The following is a 22626-nucleotide window of genomic DNA, read 5'->3' as shown; positions in this document are numbered from 1 at the left end:
TGCGAGCCTAGTCCGGCGGATGTGCCACCTCTTCCTATCTCTTCTACTTTTGAAAACATTTCTTCTTCAGATGATGAAAGCGAGGATGATAATCCTCCCCCACCTTCTCAGGATCCTCAACTTCCAAGATGGGTCCGTGCTACTCGGGATGCAGCAGGTGATCTTGCCGGTGATCCTACAGATCAGCGACGTACACGTTCTCAGTTTGAAAGAGCCTCTTCTTTACTGGCTCAAGCTCCAGTAAATCATGATCCTGACACTTTTGCAGAAGCTTCAGGCCATCCACATTGGGAAGCAGCTATGAATGAAGAATATCATTCATTGATGACAAATGATACATGGGATCTTGTTCCTCTACCAAAGGGACGCAAACTTGTTAGATGTAAATGGGTTTACAGAACCAAGTATGGACCAGATGGGAAAGTTGATAAACATAAAGCTCGTCTCGTTGCTAAGGGCTTTTCACAGGTTGAAGGCATTGACTACACTGAAACCTTCTCCCCTGTTGCCAAAATGAACTCTATCCGCCTTGTTCTTTCCCTTGCTGCCTCTTTAAAATGGGAAGTCCATCAGATGGATGTTAAATCTGCCTTCTTGCATGGGGACTTGCAGGAAGAAATCTATATGGAACAACCCATTGGCTTCATACAAACAGACTCCAGCCTTGTTTGTCGACTTAAGAAATCCCTTTATGGCCTCAAGCAAGCTCCTCGGGCTTGGTATGCCAAAATGGATAGCTTTCTTTTAGAATCTGGCTTTTCTAGGTGTCATTCTGACAATACTGTCTACACCAAGAAAGTGGGCAACTCTCTTATCATCCTTGTTCTTTATGTTGATGATCTTATTCTTACTGGTAGTGATCCCAACCTTATAAACCATGTGAAGTCAAGCCTTAAAAAGAAATTTGAAATGACAGACTTAGGACACTTACACTATTTTCTCGGTCTTCAAGTCTTGCAATCCCAAGAGGGTATTTTCCTTTCCCAGTCCAAGTATGCTTGTGATATTCTTCGTCATTTTCACATGGAAGACTGTAAGCCAGCCCCTTCTCCCTTTCAGTCTGGAGTCAAACTTTCAGTCTCTTGTACTTCTCCTGAAGTTGATGCTACCTTATACCGTCAACTTGTCGGAAAACTCTTGTATTTAACCCATACTCGTCCTGATCTTTCCTTTGTTGTTGGCCTTGTTGCTCGTTTTATGCAAAACCCCCGTGAAAGTCATTGGAAAGCAGCTAAAAGAATACTTCGTTATGTTCGAGGTACAGTACAGTTTGGGATTCATTACAGTGCCAAAGCAGCTCCTCTGTTAGTTGGTTTCACTGATTCTGATTGGGCTGGTGACCCTGATGATCGGAAGTCTACTGCCGGTTATGTCTTCACTCTTGGTTCAGGACCTATTACATGGGCTTGTAAGAAACAGGCTGCCATTTCTCTTTCGTCAGCAGAAGCAGAGTATCGTGGTGCCGTGGAAGCTAGTAAGGAAGCCTTGTGGCTTCGTCAGATCCTATCAGAGTTTGGCTTTGAGCAGCAGCATCCAACCACACTTTGGTGTGATAATCAAAGTGCCATTCAGCTATGCAAAGATCCAGTCCAGCATCAGCGCAGCAAACACATTGAACTACACATGCACTTCATCAGAAAGCTCATTCATGACCATGTTCTTGAAGTGCAATATTGTCCAACAGATGATCAGGTTGCAGACATCTTCACAAAGGCTCTCACAGAGGCGAAGTTCACTAAACTTCGATATATGCTTGGAGTTCAGGAAGTTGTCACTAAGGGGGGATAGGCTCTAGTGCCTCCTTCCTTCTCCTATTGTGTCATATTTGTAAATCCTTCAATCCTATCCCAAGTTGTTCTTAAGGGGGGATGTTAGGATATTCCGACACATAGGATATAGTTAAGTTCAACTTGGTCTAGTATAGAGTTAGGTTAGAGTTAGGTAAAGTGTGTTTCTTTACCGTTGTACATTTTGTAACTTACAATCCGACGGTCACGATATGTAGTGATCCGACGGTTCACTCTCACCTCGGTATTACCGACACTTGATCCGTGGCTTGACACCCGATTGGTCCATGAGTTCTATTTAAAGCGCATGGAGGGTCATTGTTCGGGTAATCCGTGCATGAGAGAAGCTTATGTAAATTTTCATTCTTTGATTAATAAATTGCCTGTAGTACCCACGTTGGGACAGGCCGTGGACTGTTTCCCTCCTTGCACTCTGAGGGTTTTAACCACGTCAAAAATACTGGTGTATTGATTTGAGATCTGGTTGTGAGCGGTGTCCTTTTGGTATTCTTTCTGTGGAACTTACCCTGTAAATTCCTACAATTGTGGGGAAAACCATTTCTAGACATGACGTTTTTATTATTAGTCTTCAGCAAAAATTGAGAATTATAATATGCTTGCCTCTCACTAGTAAAGCTCTGGGAAATGTTTTCTCCACTAGCAAAATAAATTGGAAATGCAAGTTTCCTCCTGTTGCTCGCACTGGTAACTGGAAATGTGTACAACCTACTTTGGGAAATTCTCTCAGCCTCTAGAAAATTTTCCGGCACATACACTACCTCTTGAAACACACTGAAGCCATTTGCACGTTCTTTGGTAAATAACTCTAGCACTGGAAATCAAACTGTAGCCTCTACAACTCACACTGGGTAAATTGGAAATGCACACTAGTTGAATCAACCTTGATCTTGCAAAATAATTCAACCTCCTTCCTTCTCTGAGAATATTGGAATCTCTATGGAGAATTTCTCTAGAAATATTGTCCTCAATCTTCTCTGTTGAAACCATTATGTCGATGTCTCCCTTGCTCAAACTGCGCCCTTGCTATCTCTACAGCTGGAATATTCAAGATCCATGTATTGTCTCCAATTGACCCATCGAATTTCTCTTATAATCTATCGTTGAAGAATCAAAGACCGTGATCTAATCATAATCTATGGCTAAGATAATATTGACCCCATCAAGTGACTTTTATAGACGTCTCTAGACCAAAATCAATCTACTTCAATTAATCTGATTTAATTAACTAGTTTTCCTAAGTTAGATGTAGGAAAATATTTAATAATTGGATAATTAATCGAATTAAGGCATTTTCCTTAAAAATATTTTATGAGTCCTAGAGATAATTATCTTCTTGTGTTCCTTAGCCTCTGAGACACCAATATATATTAGAACACTTGTTCGAGCTACTAAAAAACTAACACTCCCTCTTAACAATGAAGGTGTCTCCACTACTCCCAACTTATCCCTAAAGTAAACAAACTTTGCCTTACCCAAGGCCTTCGTGAAAATGTATGCAACCTATTGATCTGTGTGAACATACTATAATTGGACTGATCCACGTTGTACATGTTAGGGTCCTATGATTCATAAGATCAAATGATGATTGAATGTTTTCTTTCATTATTTCCAATTGTAAATAATATTGTATATTGCAAATGATTTCCAAAAAAGGATATGTATAAATAAAAAATAAATAAATAAAAGAGGGTATATATATCAAAAAAAATAGAATAGAAAAAGAAAAAGGGATGAAAAGAACCCCATAAAAAATAGAATTGAAAGTGATGCAAATTCAAATGCCACTACCAGATGAATGTTTTCATTTTCTAGAATAAATTTGATTGTTGTGTGCATCTTGTTTAAAATGCCACAACTCAGAGTCATTGTTTGGGTCATACAATCTAATCATGATCAAGCAATTTTCAATTTATGTCAATTAGATTAGAATGAATAATTTAGCCAAACGGTGTAATCTTGGATAAGATTAGATTAAGTAATTTAGGTGAATAAATTAATCCAACAGTGTAATCTGGATTAATTCAAGTGTTAGACTAGTTTTACATTTTGAATAAGTGTTTTAGTCCTTTAAATTGCAAAATAAATAAGGGAGTGCACTCTTAAAGGCACCCTAATTGGTTTTAGTTAGGTTAGTTTAAGAAGAAGATTGAAGTTGGTGGAATCAAAGTTACTTGCATATGGTTAAAGTACCAACATATGGTATTATTTGTCCAAAGTTCGAAAATTTATTGTAAAATTATATGCACGATGAGACATTATGTCGTTAAGGCTTAAGAAGCACACATCTCCTCGCTCCCGATCACACCACCATTTTCATGGGACGGCTCCCAAGATTTCCCCCCCCCCCCCCTCTCCCCGCCATGTCTCCCTTTATTGGCATAGGTTGGGGATCGAAAAATCAGTTTCCCCATTGGGCCCCATCGCGACGTGTCCCTCTCACACTATTTCACACCCCCCCCACAAACCACTTACCATTTTTACCCCCCTCTGAAATCCACCAACCTTCTCCCCCTTTACCATTAGCTCTTCTCACGCACTCCCCTCCACTCCTATCCCGACACCTGGCTATGTCCATTACATAATTAACAGTTGCCCTCGTTGTCACTCCTGCACCACTCATTGCCTGCCACTTAGACCGTTGTCCCCACTCACCTCCATGTCATTTCCCCACATCACCCTTGCGAACCCCACTTCCTTTCCACCAACCATGTGCCTCCACATCATCCCCCACCTCCATGTCACCTCCCGCCTCCACATCATCCCCCACCTCCATGTCACCTCTCGCCTCCACGTCATATGTTTGTTTCATGGTGAGTTAAAACTATGTTTTTTCCTATACAACACAGTAATTTAAAACATGGTTCACAAATAGCTGAGAACGAATTTTCAAAAACAGAAAGGTATTTTTGTTGATAACATCCTCATGTACAAAAACCTCTCTCAGTTTTCTAACAGACGTTGTGGTTTTGGATATTCGGATGAAGCTTTACAGGCATGTTTTCTCGAATTTTCTTGTTTTTAGTCAATATTTTCAAATGCGGTTTCGGAGCAGGTGGAAATGAATTTTCAAAAGCTGAAAGTTTTTTTGTTGCTAACATCATCATTTACAAAAACTTCTCTCATTTTTCTAACATCTATCACGGTTTGGAATATACAAAGGGATCACATGACCCTATTTTTTATAATTTCGGGAGGAAAAATCTCATGGTGACTTGGATGCCACCTCACCAAATAAGAGTTGCAACCAAATTTGAGTTTCTTTTCTTTATCACCAGCAATCCTCAAGGATAGTTCCAGAACTCTTCAAATAGTTTTAGTTTTCTTTATTTGTGTTCTATTTTTACAATCAATTTAGGATATTTTGAAATGAATCTTGATATTTTAAATCAAGATATTTTGTAATAAATTTTATAAATACTTCATCATTTGAAGTAAGAGAGGTTGGTTTTTGTACAGAAGAAAGCTATTGTATATTTTTCAAGCCTCAGTGGACTTATCAGTAATAAAAATGACATTCTTCACAAGATTCATGTGTTGGACTATTTGGTGAAGTGCTTCTCTCACTGTCTATGTGTTTATTTCTTTGTTTCCATACTTATGTGTTCTTAAATCTAAATTATTTTATAGAAAGTTGATGAACAGAATTTGTTGAAAGATACACTCTGATTCTAGCTGTGGATAATTTAAATGTTTTCTTCTGATATCAAGTTAAAGAATTCTTAACTGCTCTTTAGCTTCAATTGAACCTATATATTTTCTTCTATTACATTTCATTTAAATCTAAAGGATCCAGTTAGTTCAACTACCTTGCCCTGTGAAACTCCTTTGAAAATCTGAGACAGATCCCTGTTAAGTTTGTAGACTCCATTGCCCAATGGCTCTTCCTGTGCTATTCCAACCAAACTATAAACTTTCATAACTAGCCTAATATCTCAATATAAACAAATCTAAATCTGATAGAGAGATCTCTCTGAGTTTAGGAAGGCTAGATCTTAAGCTCCAAAATGGTTTCGTGGTTAACTCTATGTTTTCTTTCACAACCTTGGAAATTACAGAGTGCTAACAGTACACAATCTCTTATGAAGGGGTATATGATGTTGATATGCTTTGAACTATCATGAAACATTGGATTCTTAGAGAATCTGATGTAACTTTGATTATCATAGTATATATTCGTAGAATCCAATCGTTGACCAAATAGTCCCACTAGCAGCTTCTGAATCCAAATAGCTTCACATGTGGCCATGCTCGCTTCCATATATTCTTCCTCTATAGAACTCGGTGCCACAAACTTCTACTTCCCACTGCACCAAGAGACAACCCTTGATCTAATATTGAATCAACACCCTGAGGTGCTTTTCTGATCCATTAAACTACTTGTCCAATATGAAACCATAACCTTGATTAAATCTCAAAAAATACTCGACTATACCTCATAGATATATCAATATGTGTCTCATTGTTATCTAATGTACGCTCTTCGGCTCCATCATGAAATGACGGAGAGTGTTGATTGTGAAACAAATGCCTGGTCTTGTGTTTACAAGACATATGAGAGATTCGATGAGCTACCTATACAAGGTTGGGTCCATTGCTACGTCATCTGATGCATCTATCTTCCTCTAGTTGGTAATGATAGGTGTAGACATGGGACTACAGTCCTGCATCCTGAACCTCTTCAAGATATCCATAATATATCTTCCTTTCCCAAGGAAGATTACCACATCTATCCTCCATACCTCCAATCCTAGGAAATAATGCATCGGTCCCAAGTCCATCTCAAACTGAACTACCAAGTCCATATTTCAATCATTTATGACCCTTCACAACCTTGTTCAAAATAGATCATCCACATAAAGTACGAGAATGAGCATCTCACCTCCTACCATAAAATAGTAGAGGTTAGAATCTGCCTCGCTCTTTACGAATCCCATTTTCTGCAAGTAGTTGTCAATCTAACCATACCATCCCATAGGAACTTGCTTGAATCTATATAGTTCCCTCTTCAACCTTCAAACATGTGTATCTATCATGTGTGTCTCAAATCCTTCTGTTTGTTTGATATATAACTCCTCTTCTATCACCCCATTCAAGAAAGTTGTCTTGACATTTATCTGGTGAATCTTCCATCCCATCTGCACTGCTAGAGATATCACGACCCTGATAGAAGTGTATATGGCCACTAGTGCGAAAGTATCATCATAGTCCATGCCTTCTGTGTATAACCCTTGGACAAAAACCTAGCCTTATATTTCTCCATGTTTCCATCTGCAACATACTTGATCTTGTAGATCTGTCGAGAGCCAACTACTGACTTGTCCACTGGTCTAGGCATGACCTCCCATACATCATTGATCATGATGGAGTTATACTCCTCCACCATTGCATCCTTCCACACTTGATGGTGTGCAACCTTTTGATAGCTAGAAGGCTCTCTGTCAACAACTTTTGTCACTAAATCCTTATACCTATATGGTTGTTTGTGCTCTGTAGTGTTCACCCTAGGAGCTCCCATTAACTATTGCACATCCTTCAATGTTTTAATCACCTCCCTGTTTCTTCTTCTACTGGTGGTGGTTGGAGATTCATGCTCCTACCCCTGCTACTTCGTCTATTGTGAACTCACTAGACCTCTTGTACCTCAGCTAGTGCTCATACTAGTAATTGTACTCATGCTTTTTTGTCCCTACAATTGTTGCTCAACCCTTGGAACTTGTGCTAGCCCACTATGATCATCTACTGGCAACTTGCAAGATCTCTTCAAGGATTTATCCTCCTAGAATTTAACATCCCATCTCACGATGATCCTCCTGCTACCAGGAATGTAGATCTTATATGGATTGGATGTTTTGTTGTAACCAACAAAATAGCCCTTCTTTGGAATTTGATCCAAATTTTTCCCCCTTCAATTCAACGAACCATTTACAATTTTACACAATTTTCTCAAAACAACAAATCATAGAGTGACATGTACTTATGTGGGTGCAGCAAGAAGGGTTGTTACACTAGGGCCAAAGCAAGAATTGGATGTGGTGAATCTTGACAGCATGGTGCCTATCATGGCCGATGGGACCACTGTGAGCAAAATGAGTATCAAAGTCATGTTGGAAGATTCTAATGGGAAAGGTAAAGTAATTGGTAATGATTGTACTATTATATTGGCATTTTTAGAGTGCATTTTTGGTGGTATCCGACACTAACTTAAGTTATGGTCAATGATAAAATTGTAGAAATCAAATCTACCTAACTCAATATGGTTTCATTGTTAGAATAATTTAGCTACTCTAACAAGGAACATCAAATATGGAATGAATAGTGATCACAAATTCCAATGATCATTCATGAAGGAAAAAGAAGACTCCAAATATAGACGTAAAACATAAAGTATGCATGGTGATGAGTGTAAATGGCCTAGTAATTTTTTGTCCATTTAGTAAAGTATTTGGAATTCTTGTTGTACCTAAATTGAGATGATATAATTGAAATGAAGCATTGTAATGGTTACATTATCAGTTGTACCCGACAACCTAAATGTTCTTGGTTCAAGATATACAACTTAGCCATAGGCAGGTAGAATTCCCTAGGTGTTTGTTAACCCTATTGATTATAGCCTACATAGATCATGTAGCATGTTTCCTTATTATGTATAGAGTGGATGTGACATCAAGTTATGGAATCAACCATTTGAACAAGTTTGAGGATAGCAAGTGGACTCATACCTAAGATTGATGTATAATCAAAGAATTGTGTCTTCGATTAAGGGGGGAATGTGAGATAAAATAATCTCATAATGGGGGAATGTGAAATAGAATTATATTAGAATGTAAGAAGGTTGAGACTAGGTTGTTGATGAACCAAAACTAGGTAAGCTGTTGAGACCAAGCTATTGAAATAGAATAATCTTAGATGTTGATGAACCATGTAAGTGAAAAGGAAACCTAGATAATTGGGAAGTATAGTGGATGCACCCATATATCTTGGTAGATGGAAGTAGATCCATACAATGGTCAGTGGCCCATTCTTCATGGTCAGATTAATGTTAAGCCTTGGAGTACAATAAGTTCCTAGTTAATATGAGGTATCAGTGGTACGACTAGTTTCCAGCTAATATGTAACAATAGTGCTTCGGGTAAAGGGGAGTGTTGGGAATCACGATTGTCATTAGATCAAAACCTACAGGTGTTATCCAACAATCGCATTTCCAGAGATAAGGATCCACAAGAGGCAATTATTCCATGTCGTGAAACACACGGGGAACATTGGTTCATTCAATGTCCAACAATATCCCCCCCCCAACATGAGTCGGGTATGTATCGAACTCGTGACCTGCGCTCTGATACCACTTGATGGAAATACTGAGAAGGGGGTGAATCGGTATCTCTTTCCAATTATTATGTTTACCAGTTAAGATTCTTCACAATTATAATCAAAAAAATAAATAATAAGAATTTGATTAGGAAGAAGTGAGGACACCAATCCTCTTTTTACAAAAGTTTGAGTACAATGACGTTGAGGGCTCCAACCCTTCAATCTACCAGACTCTAACCTGTTTCCAAGTTCTAACTTGGGATTTTATGAGGATCCAACCTCTAGGGATCCAACCCCATCTTTCTCAAAGATCCAACCCCAAGGGCTCCAACCCTACAATTTTTAATAAATAGAATGAATAAGTGACTTACATCAATCGCTCCACAAGTTTTTTATGGACTTCCAATTTGTCCATTGAATACTCTTCATTGTCCAAAACTTCACTTGTCTAAAAACCCCAAATACTTCTCTGCCCAAGGTTCCAAATGCTTCACTGTTTAATTCTTCAAAGTGTAACTACTATCCTTCCACAGATGATTGGTTTCAAAATGATCACATGTTTGAGCTTAAGGCTTCAGGCCTTGACTATTTGAGCCTCCACAGAATTATAACCAAACTTCTCCACAGTTATGTAAGCCTTCATCGAGCCTTCCACAAGTTTATTATATCATCAATCCTCCACTGTTATATCCGAGCTCCAAGGAAATCTCATTGGTCTGCAATCAAAAATAGAGGTTTGTTGTCTGCACATGTCCAAGGCATAAATGACACAGTCCGAAATATTAGCATTGTCCCAATGTGTGCCTGTTGTCCGAGCTTCCAAGATAACATAGGTTCAAGACACTACTCCACAAGTCCGAGCTCTTTTAACACTGGTCTGAGGCTTTAACACAGGTCTAAGGCATGTTCTGAAGCTACTCCATAGGTCTGAGCCCTTATATTACTGATCCAAAGTCCTGTAGGTGGTCACTGTGCTAGCTATCCTCCCAACTATGTGAGATACGAGGTTTTCACTCAACAGATCTGAGCCTTAGTATAGGCCTGTAATCATAGATTCTTGTCATAGGTCCAAGCAATCTATCCTCCAGTCTGAGCCACAGTCCTTGTCACAAGTTACCCAAAAAGATTTAACCTTAGACTCTTTCCTCCTCAACCTTTAGTTCACGAGTTGTGAACTTCACCTACTGTGTTATGCTCTAAATGATCTACACTGATTCGATGGATATGAAATGAAGGAGTATGAACCCTTATATATACAAATTTTTTATTTTAAGTGAAGGGACACGACTCTTTGGAGGGAGGTCGACTAGTATAACTGAGCTTAGGTCGGCTAGGGTAGAGAATAGGATATATTATCTTAAAAAATCATTTTCTCTTATATTAATGGGAGTTAGAGGATAAGTGAGGGCTCATTGGAAAGAGGAAAGAGTCCTCTACAAACTAGTGAAGGAGTCATTGTAATATGATGTCTTCAATACGTTAAAAGATAATTTTCCTTATGATTTTTCAAGAATTATAGTGCATACCTTGTGGTTTTTAAGATTCTTCATGCATAAGGTCATTGGGACTAGGATAAGGGTTAGGGCATATTTATTAGGGCTCCAAGTGTGGCCTCCAACAATCATCCACTGTAATCATCCATGTCAATATCATGACCTTAAATAGTGCTCATATTGACATCAATGACAATTATTGACCAGCAATATCCCCCTTTTTCATTGATGGAAATATTCTCTCTTCTTCCAACATTTTCTCCCCCTTTGACATTAATGGAAAATGGGGTGTCCAAGTACTCTCCCTACCAAGCTATTTCTTGTCATGTTGCTCCCCCTGACATGGTGCTTCTACCCTAGTCGATGTGTTGTCTTAATGAGATGCAAGAGCAATGACCCCCATCTTTTGGTGAAGGTATTCAAATGCTTCTCGTGGTAAGGGTTTTGTGAAGAAATCTGCGATTTGTTCCTTTGTATTGACGTATTCCAATCTGATATTATGTTCTGCAACTTGTTCTCGAAGAAAGTGGTATTTGATTGGAATATGTTTTGTCTTTGATTGCATTACCAGATTCTTCGAAAGACTGATGTCATTGGTGTTGTCACAATAGATAATGATTGGACGATTAGTATCTATGTTGACATCTTTCAATGCTTCCTTCATCCAGAATATTTGTGTACAACAATCTGCAACAACTATATATTCGACTTCAGCGATGGAGAGAGATATAGAAGATTATTTTTTGTTGAGCCAAGATACAAGACAATGTCCCATGAAGAATTCATTTCCACTAGTACTTTTTCGATTGTCTACGCTTCTAGCCCAATCAACATCAATGTAAGTTGTCACGGTAAGAGTTGTTCTTTTGGGATACCATAGGCCAAAATTGGGAGTACCTTTCAAATGTCTAAGAATTCTATTCACAACCAACAAATGAGATTCCTTAGGAGTTGATTGAAATCTTACCACCATTCCTACTACTTGCATAATATCGGGTCGTGAAGAAGTTAAGTATAGAAGAGATCCAATTATTGACCTGTAAAGAGTTGCATCTACCGAAGGGGATTCGTCATCTTTGCTTAATTTGCAATCTATAGTCATCGGTGTGCTCATAGGAGCACATTCTTCCATCCCATATCTCATAAGAATGTCTTTAAGATATTTTGTTTGGGATATGAACATACTTTCTTTAGTTTGAATTACTTGTAATCCAAGGAAGTAAGATAATTCACCAATCATAGACATTTTGAATTCCTTCGACATGTTTTGAGAAAATTCATGACTCATCTCATCCTTATTGCTGGAAAAAATCAGATCATCAACATATACAAGAGTGACTACCAATTTATCTGCGTCCATCTTCATGTAGAGATTACTACCTGCCAACCCCTTTTTGAAACCTTGTTGTTGTAGATAATGATCCAATCTTGTGTACCAAACTCTAGGAGCTTGTTTCAATCCATATAACGCTTTTTTTAACTTACGTACGAAGTATTTTCCTTCTGCTAGATCAAACCCTTCTAGTTGCTCCATGTACAATTATTCCTTTATGTCACCATTTAGAAATGATGATTTCACGTCCATTTGATAGACTTTGAACCCTTTTGAACAAGTAAATGCCAAAAACATTATTATAACTTCTAATCGAGCTATTGGGGAAAAAGTTTCTTCAAAGTCAATTCCTTCAATTTGTGAGTATCCTTTACAAACAAGCCTTGCCTTATTTCTGATGATTTGTCCATCTTCGTTCATTTTGTTTTTGAACACCCACTTAGTTCCAATAATATTTTTATCTTTTGGACAAGGTACAAGTTCCCATGTTTCATTTTTTTCGATTTGCAACATTTCTTTTTCCATAGCATTAACCCAATGAGCGTCATTACTAACTTGAGAAAAGTTTTTTGGTTCTACCATGGATAGTAAGGCAACATCATCTTTTCTTGGTGTATTAGTTATCGTTCTTCAAGTTTGTATTCCATCATTTGCATTCCCAATAATCTTTTCTTTCAAATGGTGTTTTTTAACAAATTTCACTTTTGATGGAGTTTGAGATGGTTCCTTTTGACTTTCTTGATCTTTTTCTTCCTTTGTTGTATCTTCTTTAGATTCTTCAAGAATAGAATCTTCTTCAAGGACTTCAATTTCCTTTTCTGGAAGCACCTCGTCAATCTTCACATCAATGCTTTCTACTATCTTTCGTAGTCAATTATTGTAGCATTTGTATGCTTTGCTCCTTGTAGAATATCCCATAAATATTCCTTCATCAACACAAGAATCAAACTTGCCTAGTGAGTCATCATTGATCTTCATAAAGCATTTACTTCCAAAAATTCTAAAATATTTTACTGAAGCAGGTCTTCCTTTCCATAATTCGTACAGAGTTTTGTCATTATTTGGTCTTAGTTGGGCTCTATTCAAGGTATACATTGCTGCCCCAACTGCTTCTCTCCAAAACTTGGCTTGCAAATCAGCTGCTAGTAACATTGTTCTCGCCATTTCTTGCACAATTTTGTTTCTTCTTTCCACTACATTTTGTTTAGGAGTTCTAGCTACGGAAAGTTCTCTTTTGATTCCATGTATTTCACAGAAATCATTGAATTCTTTTGAAGTAAATTCTCCTCCTCTATATGTTCTAAGACATTTTTCATTTTCCACAAGAGCTTTGAAATTCTTAAAACATTCAAAATCTTCGGATTTAAACTTTATAAAGAATACCCACGTCATTCTAGTATAGTCATCTACAAATAGAGCAAAGTAACTTTCACCTTGTAGCGTTGAAGTTCTAGTTGGTCCACATAAATCTGCATGTATGATCTCTAAAGGTTTTGATGTTGAGAATTCCTTAGTCTTGAAGCAAGTTCTAGTTTGCTTTCCATGTTGACATGGGCCACACACAACTTGTTCCGACTTTACAATTTTTGGAATGTCCCTCATTGCACTTGTTTTGTTGATATTAACCAAGTTGTCAAAGTTTAGATGTCTCAATCGCTTGTGCCATAACCAGCTTTCATCTGCTCAACTCATATAGCATTTTTCTTCTTGAATTTTACTCAAAATGTATACATTATCTGGTGTTCTTACTCCTTTTCCCACAAGTTCTCCTAAAGAGGATTTTCTTATCTCACAATCTTTAGTACTGAAGATAACATTATGTCCTTGGTCACAAATCTAGCTAATGCTTAGAAGATTGTGTTTGAGTCCTTCTACCAGTAATGCGTTTTGTGCTTTTCCCTTCCCATTAACAAGAGCAACCGTCCCTTTTTCGGAAATTTTAGCAGATCCACTTCCAAAGGATACATTTCCATCCTTTTTGTTTAATGAGATAAACTTATTTTGGTCACCTGTCATGTGTCTTGAACATCCACTATCCACAAACCATTGATTTTCATCACTTTGTGCACATAAAGCTAGGCCACATTTATCTATAGTGGGTTCCTCCTTCAATTCTTCCCTTTTTGATATAAATGGACAATTTTGTGCATCATGGCCAAAATCATTGCATTTTGAACATGCTAGGTCATACTTAGCCAAAGGATCAAATGAATTATAGGTCTTGATTTGACCTTGTTCTTTTGAGCTAAGCGGCTTGCTTTGATAATTGGCCCTATATCTCCTTGAGCTATTATCCTTATAAGCCTTGCAATGCTTAGCTTGATGACCAAATTTTTTACAGTAGAAACAACAACCAAGAAAGATAGTTTGATACCTGTTAGAATAGCCTTGACTTGATGTAACATTCTTTCCTGGAGATAACTTTCCTTCATTCCTTGGGTTGTTGTAAGTGGATCTTTGTTCTTGGTGGAACGACTTCTCCTATTTTGGATGATTGCAAAGGATGTCAACATAGCTTCTTTGGATTTCTTCATTGGCATTCTTTTTTGAACTTGATGATTCACCTTTAAAACTAATTCCAGTCTTATCATGTTGTGGTCTTTGAGTATTAAGGATGTTATCAAGAGTTTGAGAGCTTTTCCAGCTCTTATTAACCTGATTCAACTCTTTCTTTAGAGAGAGAATTGCAGCATCACGTTTCTCGCATATTTCTTCTCTTTCTTTTCGCAGCTTGTTCAAAAGTTCTTCCTTCCTTTTTGCTTCTTTCTTTTAGCTTCTTGTTCAAAATTTCTTCCTTCCTTTTTGCTTCTTCCTTTTTCTATTTTGAGAGAAATGACCACCTTCCTCAGTGATTTCTCATTTTCTTCAATAGCACTCATTAGTAATTCATCTACATTTCCTTCATCTTCTTTTTTGGAATCATCATCATTTGTAAATGCCATGACTTCCAACATAATCATCTTCTTCATCAGATTCATCATTATCCCTTTTGAGAAGAAATGTATTTTCAGTTGATTTTTTCTTTGTAATCAAGAATTCTTCTTCATCGAAGTCATCTTGTTTGGAGATGAAATTCTTCTTATTTGACCCTTCTTGAATATCCTCTTTTTATATTAATCTTTATCATCGCTATGAGGACACTTTGCAGCATAATGCCCTATTCTACCACACTTAAAACAAATGAGAGGATACTTACCTTTGAGTTTGGACCCTTTCCTTAGTTTCTTCACGAATTGTGCTAGTTTTGTTTCAGTATCGGAATCATCACTGCTACAATTTTTTCCTTTCTTCAATGTTCTTGAAGCCTTAAATGTTGCTTCCTTAGAGTTTGGGATTCCTTTTCTCATTTCATATGCAATGAGAATCCCATGAAGTTCGTCCATTTTTAGGTCATCCAAGTCCTTCATTTATTCTATGGCACTTACTCTGGAATCAAACGGTTATGGAAATGATTTCAAAACCTTTTAGACAATTGTGCTTTCTTCAATAGTTTCACCTAGACCTTTGAGTGAGTTGACAACTTCATCCACTCGAAGGAAAAAGGTTACAATGTCTTCTTCGTCATCCATTTTAAGACTCTCAAATTGTCTTCTATGAGTTTGGAGTTTTTCCTTCTTGACCTTGGAGTCTCCATCATAGATAGCAATAATCTTGTCCCACATTTCCTTGGCAGATTCACAATTCATAACTTTTGTAAATTCTGAATCAGAAATTCCACTTGTTATGGAATTTAGTGCTTTGGCATTTGCTATATAATTTTTTCTTCCATCCTGATCTGTTGGTGGAGAAGATGGAACTTTATACCCATCTTGAACTGATTGCCATATTTCTGGTCCAAGAGACATTAAATAAAATGTCATCCTACGTTTCCAAAAGGCAAAATTTGTTCCATCAAATTGAGGAATTTTTCCTGATCCTTACTGGTCATTGTGACTAAGAATCCTCCTTCTAGCTATTAGGTTGATTATGAAGAAATTGCCTCTGATACCAATTGTTGGGAATCATGATTGTCGTTAGACCAAAACCCGCATGTGTTAGTCAACAATCACATCGCCAAAGATAAGGATCCACGAGAGGCGGTTAGTCTATTTCGCGAAACACATGGGGAGCGTTGGTTTATTCAATGTCCAACGGGAAGAACATGAACACTTTCTTGTTTTTTAGATGGAAAAAAGTTGCATTGTTCTCGCTTGAGAATACCAATTGTTGATCACAAGTTGAATTTTTGGAGTGGAATGAATAGTTTGGAACAAAAATGATAGAGAGGTCTTCGATACATCAAAGAGTTATTTGGAGCTTGGTACAAGGAAATTCGGTGATGGTATTGATAGGAACATTATGGCAACAGAGGATATTGGTTGTGTCAGCAGCGGTGGAGATTGGATGACGCTAAACAAACTTTGGTAAAATTGTGTGAGTTGTTGAATAATAACATACTCATGATCGTATTGTAATGTGATCCACATGTGTTTATAGAAAGTTTGTGTCACATTTGATTTGATATATTATCCCTGGAGAATGTATGTCTTGTATCTCCATGAATGGAGATAGTAAATTTATGTACCCATGTCAATGATGATGTAAATCTGATGAGGCATGTGTACCCCCACGCAATTTGTGGTAATCTAAAAACCACTTTGCAAAAATAAGCCATAAACCACACGATAGAAAAATGTTTATGGTCAACTAGAAACCACTAAGTGTGATGGTTTGTGGTCATCCAAAACCATTTGATGAGTTATTTGTGGTAAACAGAAACCATGTGAGTATGCATTGTTCCTTGAGAGTCTAATGTAGGGGCATCAAGAGCATGATTGAGGGCAAACCAACCAAACCTAGAGCATAGTCGAGGGTAAGGCAAGAAAAACCAAGATGATGGTGGTGGTAATGTAGGGTAAGTTAAAGATATAGGTGCGGGTATGAAGATATGATGGTTGAATGAACCATGTACATGAAGAGATATCCTAGTACACCAACAGTTGCATCGGGCTTTTCCTACCAAGATCACAAGCTAGTCTTGTCAATCCATTTTATGAATGTGGAATAGACCGAAAAACACAATAAATTAACCCAAAGTTAACCCACATTAAACTAGTCAAATCAATCCACTCTCCAATGTGTGAAAAACACATTAAAGTGAAATAATATATAAGTATAAAATAACCTAAAGTCAAAGTGATATTATCATAATCTATGTTTAACATCTAATTAACCATTATAAATTGATATTTAGTTTAATGATACAAAAAAACCTATAATATTATCACTGACTAATTAACAAACAGTGAAATGACTGCCCACAGAGATATCACAGCATTATGAAGTCTCTACAGAGCCATTTCATCATACAACCAAAAGGAAACAGCATTAACAATGGAAATAGAGAAACTTGCAAAATCTATCACATCATTAATTTGTTAAGCTCATGCAGTGAATGTCTGTGTAACGAGAAATCTACTTCTAGTCTAATGTAACGAGAAATCTACTAAATGACTTCACAAAACAAAGAGAGCTTCCCACTTAACCGAGAGATCACTCACTGTTGCAAAGGTAAACAAAAGAATTAGCGAGTCAACAAAGAGAACAATTATTGCTTGTGATGATTATCTTTGTAATGCACGTTTCCTTCCACATTAGTATTTCTTCACAGAGCTAATCCCATTAATATCAGCACGATCAACAGAACATTAAGAAAAATATGCTTACGGCAAAATTGAAACGATATTAAAATAAAAAACAGCGACACATGCCATAAGGCAAAACTGAAAGATGAGACTTTGGAAAGCATGATGTACAATATGCCGAGTGGTCAAATGGCCAATTCACAAGTATTTATATTGTAGGATTCTAAGTTCAAAATCCGTCCCTTATGGAAATCAGTTATATAAAAACACATTGATAATAATCTATCATAGCAAAGAACACTGGAAAATAGTTCACATTTTCTGATGTAAATTCATATAGATTTTACTTTGTATGTATCCATACCAACAGTAATTTTTTATGATCATGTTGTTACTGTGCTCATATCCATCCCATAATGCAACAATGATTATTTTCCATGTTCAAAAGTTTTGCTAGGAACTCTTTACAAGGCATGTGACCAAGTACAAATTCGCTTGAAGTTCCAAACATCTAAGGCCCTTAAGAATATGGACTATAAAGAATTCAGAGTAATGAATGAATACAAGATAGAGATCTAAAACAGAGGCTCCTTGGAGCAATCAGAAATTCAAAAACTCAATGGTCAACTGTTTTTATCGAATTTCCTGGAGCTAAATGCACTTGGTTACATTTGAACCATAAAAACTTGAAGATTTCATTTCCATGGCACATGCTATCAAATTGAATAGCAAGTTTAGCACATTTTCATCAGAACAGTGACCAAAGAATAGTGATCCAACTAGTCAGGTTTTCCTGTGTTCATTTGCTGCTCAAAAGTTGTCAGAGCAGTATCCCTGAAAAACTCATTTTCTAGCAAATAATCTTCATGTTGATAACAAGCTTTGAGCTTCTTTCTGAAGATGCTGCTACAGTTAGAAGAAAGGTCAGAGGTTAAAAGGCCTGAAACGGCATGTACATAGTCATGGAAGCTGCTCATAAATGTCGATTCCGTGACAATTTTGGCAAGAACTTTCTGGTCTTTATATTTATTGACTACAAACTGTACATAGATCATAACCTCCTCCATTTTTCTGATCTAAGTTGAAAATAATCGAAACCCATCAACACCCCTTTGAATATTGTAGCCCTGCCGAAATATATAGACTAGATAACTGCAGAAGAGGTACGCAAAATATTAGTCTTTCCGTTGTTGATTATGCCATTGTTGGCTCCTCCAACGGTGACTGTCCTGCTAAGTTTTGCTAGTTCAATCAAAGGTTTCACAGTCTTCTGTTGGAAAAGGCCTCCCAACATGCGCTCCAAGTCTTCTGCAGTGTATTTTGCATACTTTTTAGGGCTTTCATCCTGCTCCACCAGAGGACCATAGTTCTGCATATAGCTTCGATAAATCGGAACCAATGCCTGCACAGCCAAATGGCCTATTTTCGCCCCAAGTTCCTTGTCAGGAATGATCCACTTTGCATGCTTTTTATATAGATCATCAAAAGCTACATTGAATGCCTTGAGCCTCTGCTTCAGCAGATCCCGAGCAGTGGCTCGACCGCCCGAGAATAGAATCAAACCCTCTCTGCTCAACAGGGCTGGGAGTTTTCCCCAACTATCTTTAAAGTACACTGCAACATAATACTCTTTATACTGCTGATGCTCCATTAACCAAGCATCTCCAAGAAGATCCCCAAGCTTTGTTCCTTTAGTATGCACATAAAAGTGCCAATGATTATTCATCAGAAACAAATGAGACAGAACAGGATCTCCGTAGCATTTGGACCATGTTTCTATATTGAGCTCCAGAGCTCTGATTATACTTACAATTCCATCAAGAAGAATCCTTTCCTGAAAGCTTTCACGCCGCCAACTGCGCTCTATGACTAGTACCTGGGTCAGGATTGATCTATATGGATCCTCTAGCAGCTGATTACAGTAATCCAAAAGAAAACTTACCAGCATTGGAACGCCGCCATCAGAAGGAGCTGGTCTCTGTCTTTGCAATTCCACCTGTGTCAGCAACTCCCAAAATATTTGGCAGGCACCTTCAACAACCATCTTCACCAGATCCCTCGTCCGATTCTGAATCTCAAAGCAGCCTTTGCTTCCAAACAGCTTATTGAAATCAGGCCTCATCTTATTCAAACCATCGAAGATATCCAACAGCTTCAATAGCTTGATCGGATCCTGCTTACTGTTCGCTACAGTTTCCCCAAACTTCAAGAATCCCAACATGCCAGCCTGCAGGGCAATCTTGCCGAAGCATCCCAACCAGACATCAGGGCCAATTTTCTCATATACCTCGCCGCAGAGCTTATATTCTGCATCCAACAAGTGCTTCACTGCAAATTCCAGATGCCGAGTCCACTGATCAATGTACTCGTCCTTGCCCAGAACACTGATGAATTCTTCCTGCAGGTAATCCAATTGCAAGGCTTCCAAACTTGCCCTGGCATTGCCGCCCCGGACATCGACATAGATCTCCAAGCAGCGCTCAAGCCGATCGTTCACTGTCAGTCTCTCTAAAATCACCTGCAACTTCTTGACCACTGGTACCGGCAGCGGCGAAGGAGCTATGCAAGGCCGGTCGCTAGGCAATGACAAGGGCAGAAGCACAGAATTCTCCACAAGAAGCCTCCTGAATTCCCCCTCAAGCTTATCCAATGCCACATCCAGCAACCCTCCATCAAGCCGGGATCGATCCTGATCCCTCTGCAATGCCCTTAATCCCTCCAGAGACTCCCTCAATCTGGGCAAATAACACCCTTCCCCTACATTATGCCTACCAATGTACTCGACGATGTCCTCCAGCCACTGAGTGGCCACAGTGCAATTCTCGCTCAAGAACTTAAGCGCCTCCTCAAGCCTATTCACCACTGCCAAATAGCCCCAAATGTCTGACTGCGGATCGGATAACAGGCTTTCCTCGAGGCCGTGAACGGCATCAAAAACCCTCAAAACAGCAGCAGCAGGGCCAACTGCACGGTCTATATGCCCCCCTAACCCGAGTAATATTTGTTTATGGTTCCTCATGGGATAAACTGCAGCCTCAAGGGCGGGCAAGCGGCTACTCAGTTCTTCCAACCTGGGCCCCGTTTGCTCCAATGTAGAGGCCAAAACCCTTGATTTTTCAAGCGTTTTTGCCAGAGATTTTCTAGCGGCTAGCAGGGACTCGAACCCGGAACCTCCAACACCATCGCTCTTCACCCCCATGGCAGCAAAAAGACTGTCAACCCCACCAAACCCAATACACAAAATATTCTTGCAAACCTCAAAACAAAGGTTTCAAGGATTTCTAGGGTTTCTGAGAAAAATGTTTAAAGATTCCGGAGCTACTTTCAGAGAAAAATAAAGACATATCATTGATCGGTCTTTCTTCGTCCTCTTCCTCTTCATCGTTGGCATCGTCGTTCTGTGTCCATTCTCTGTTCATGTTATTTACTCGTGCCCGGATTTGAACTCTGGACCGGTAGGGGATGGGTGGTTGCCAGAAATTTCGTCGCAGCGCTATGACCCCGAAAGGACGTTAAGAGCAGAACTAGTATAGGAGAATGAAGATATGGTCGTGGACAGCTGGACAGAGCCGCTAAATGTTTAGCAGCTCCGCTAGATAGAGACACTTCTAGTCTTCTTGCGCTAGTTTTAGAGGTGGTTTCGGCGACGCTCTTTGTCCGACAACGCCGTCAGACGTTGGTGAACCCATGGCGACTTTTCCCGGAATCTTCGTCTGGATCGAGAGGGCAAATCGTGGGAAAGAGCCGTTACAGCGTTATATTCAGTTTGTATATGAATGTGAATGATTGATATACACATTGTGTATCTCAACCGTGACCAATTACATAGACATTGTGTGTCAACAATGACTGACCCACGGTCGATTGCTCTGAAATTTCTTGAGACTGAGAGGATATATGTACATTTCTATTTTTAATAAAATTTAAAATTGGTTAAAGCAAAATAAATCTACTTTATTAAACCCTACCTCAGAGCCCTTCAAAGTAATGAGCAAGGTTTTTTTAATTTTAATGCTGTGTGTGGGAATTTGGTAGAAAAAATTAAGGTGAAATTTTGATTTGTGTTATATAAATTTTTCAAAAATAATTTATTTTCGACATTCTTTAACTACAAATTTTTATTTTTTCCAAACTTTTATTTTTAATTTTCAAGAATTTAATTTAAATATTTTTTTAAATATTCTTCAATAAACAATTCATTAAAACTGAATTTACAAAACTAATTATCCATTATCATAATTATATTTTTTTAAATATAATTTTGACATATTTTATTCATATATAGATATAGATATAGATATATCTACTCCATCTATATTCTATATTCATTTTCAATGTTGGACAAATTTATAAAAAACTCTTATTTTCTATTTATCTTTTCTGTTTTTATTATTTTTTATAAAAAATTATAAAACACATACGGAGCAGTATCTTCATGCTAGTTCCCACCATTTCTCGACTCAGAAGATGGGTGTTCTCAATACCCTTACTACTCGTGCCCTTAGGATCTCGGATAAAAAGAGCTTTAAGAAGGAAAAATCCCATCTCCTTGATGTTTTTGTTGAGAATGGTTATAGTAGATTCATGGGTCAGAGAGCTTTCCTCAAAGCTGCCAAGAATTCTCTAACTAAAAGAGAAGCGAAGGAACGGATTCCAGGTGTCCATCTTCCGTTTGTTCAGGGGACCACTGATAGGATTGCAAGAATTCTTAAGAAGCATAATGTCCCCGCAACCTTCAGGCCCTTTAACACCATTTGTAAGTCCCTTAGATCAATGAAGGATCCTATCGACCCTAAGGATATGAAAGGGGTATATATTATTCTTTGTTCCTGTGGGACCCCCTACATTGTGAGACTCGTCACTCCATTAATCAAAGGATTAGTGAGCACGCAGCTGACCTTAATCATAGAAGAACCAAGTCTTCTGCTTTAGCAGAACATGTGGAAAAAACCAAACATCATGTTTGTATTGAGGAAGCTAGTGTTATTGCTAGGGTTTCGCAGTTCCATCATCAGAAATTTAGGGAAGCCTTGAGATTGAAAAAAGGTCGAGCAATCTCA

General features: G+C 38.1%; 1 protein-coding gene and 1 pseudogene across 1 annotated transcript; both read right to left on the bottom strand.

The window, feature by feature from the left end:
• The window catches only part of LOC149145910 (uncharacterized), a 92240-nt pseudogene extending 76915 nt beyond the window's left edge, over nt 1-15325 (bottom strand).
• A 2655-nt stretch (nt 15326-17980) lies between these two features.
• LOC149145909 (exocyst complex component EXO70A1-like) lies at nt 17981-21271 on the bottom strand. Its single transcript, XM_089447189.1, has one exon. The coding sequence runs from the start codon at nt 20763-20765 to the stop codon at nt 18711-18713; it is 2055 nt and encodes a 684-aa protein (XP_089303315.1). The 5' UTR covers nt 20766-21271; the 3' UTR covers nt 17981-18710.
• Between the last annotated feature and the right edge of the window lie 1355 nt (nt 21272-22626).

This window comes from Pinus tabuliformis, chromosome X (assembly GCF_031772625.1).
Source record: "Pinus tabuliformis cultivar Carrire ecotype Pingquan chromosome X, CPIR1, whole genome shotgun sequence".
In the NCBI taxonomy this organism is placed as follows: Eukaryota; Viridiplantae; Streptophyta; class Pinopsida; order Pinales; family Pinaceae; genus Pinus; species Pinus tabuliformis.
This window is presented reverse-complemented; position numbering and strand designations above follow the sequence as displayed.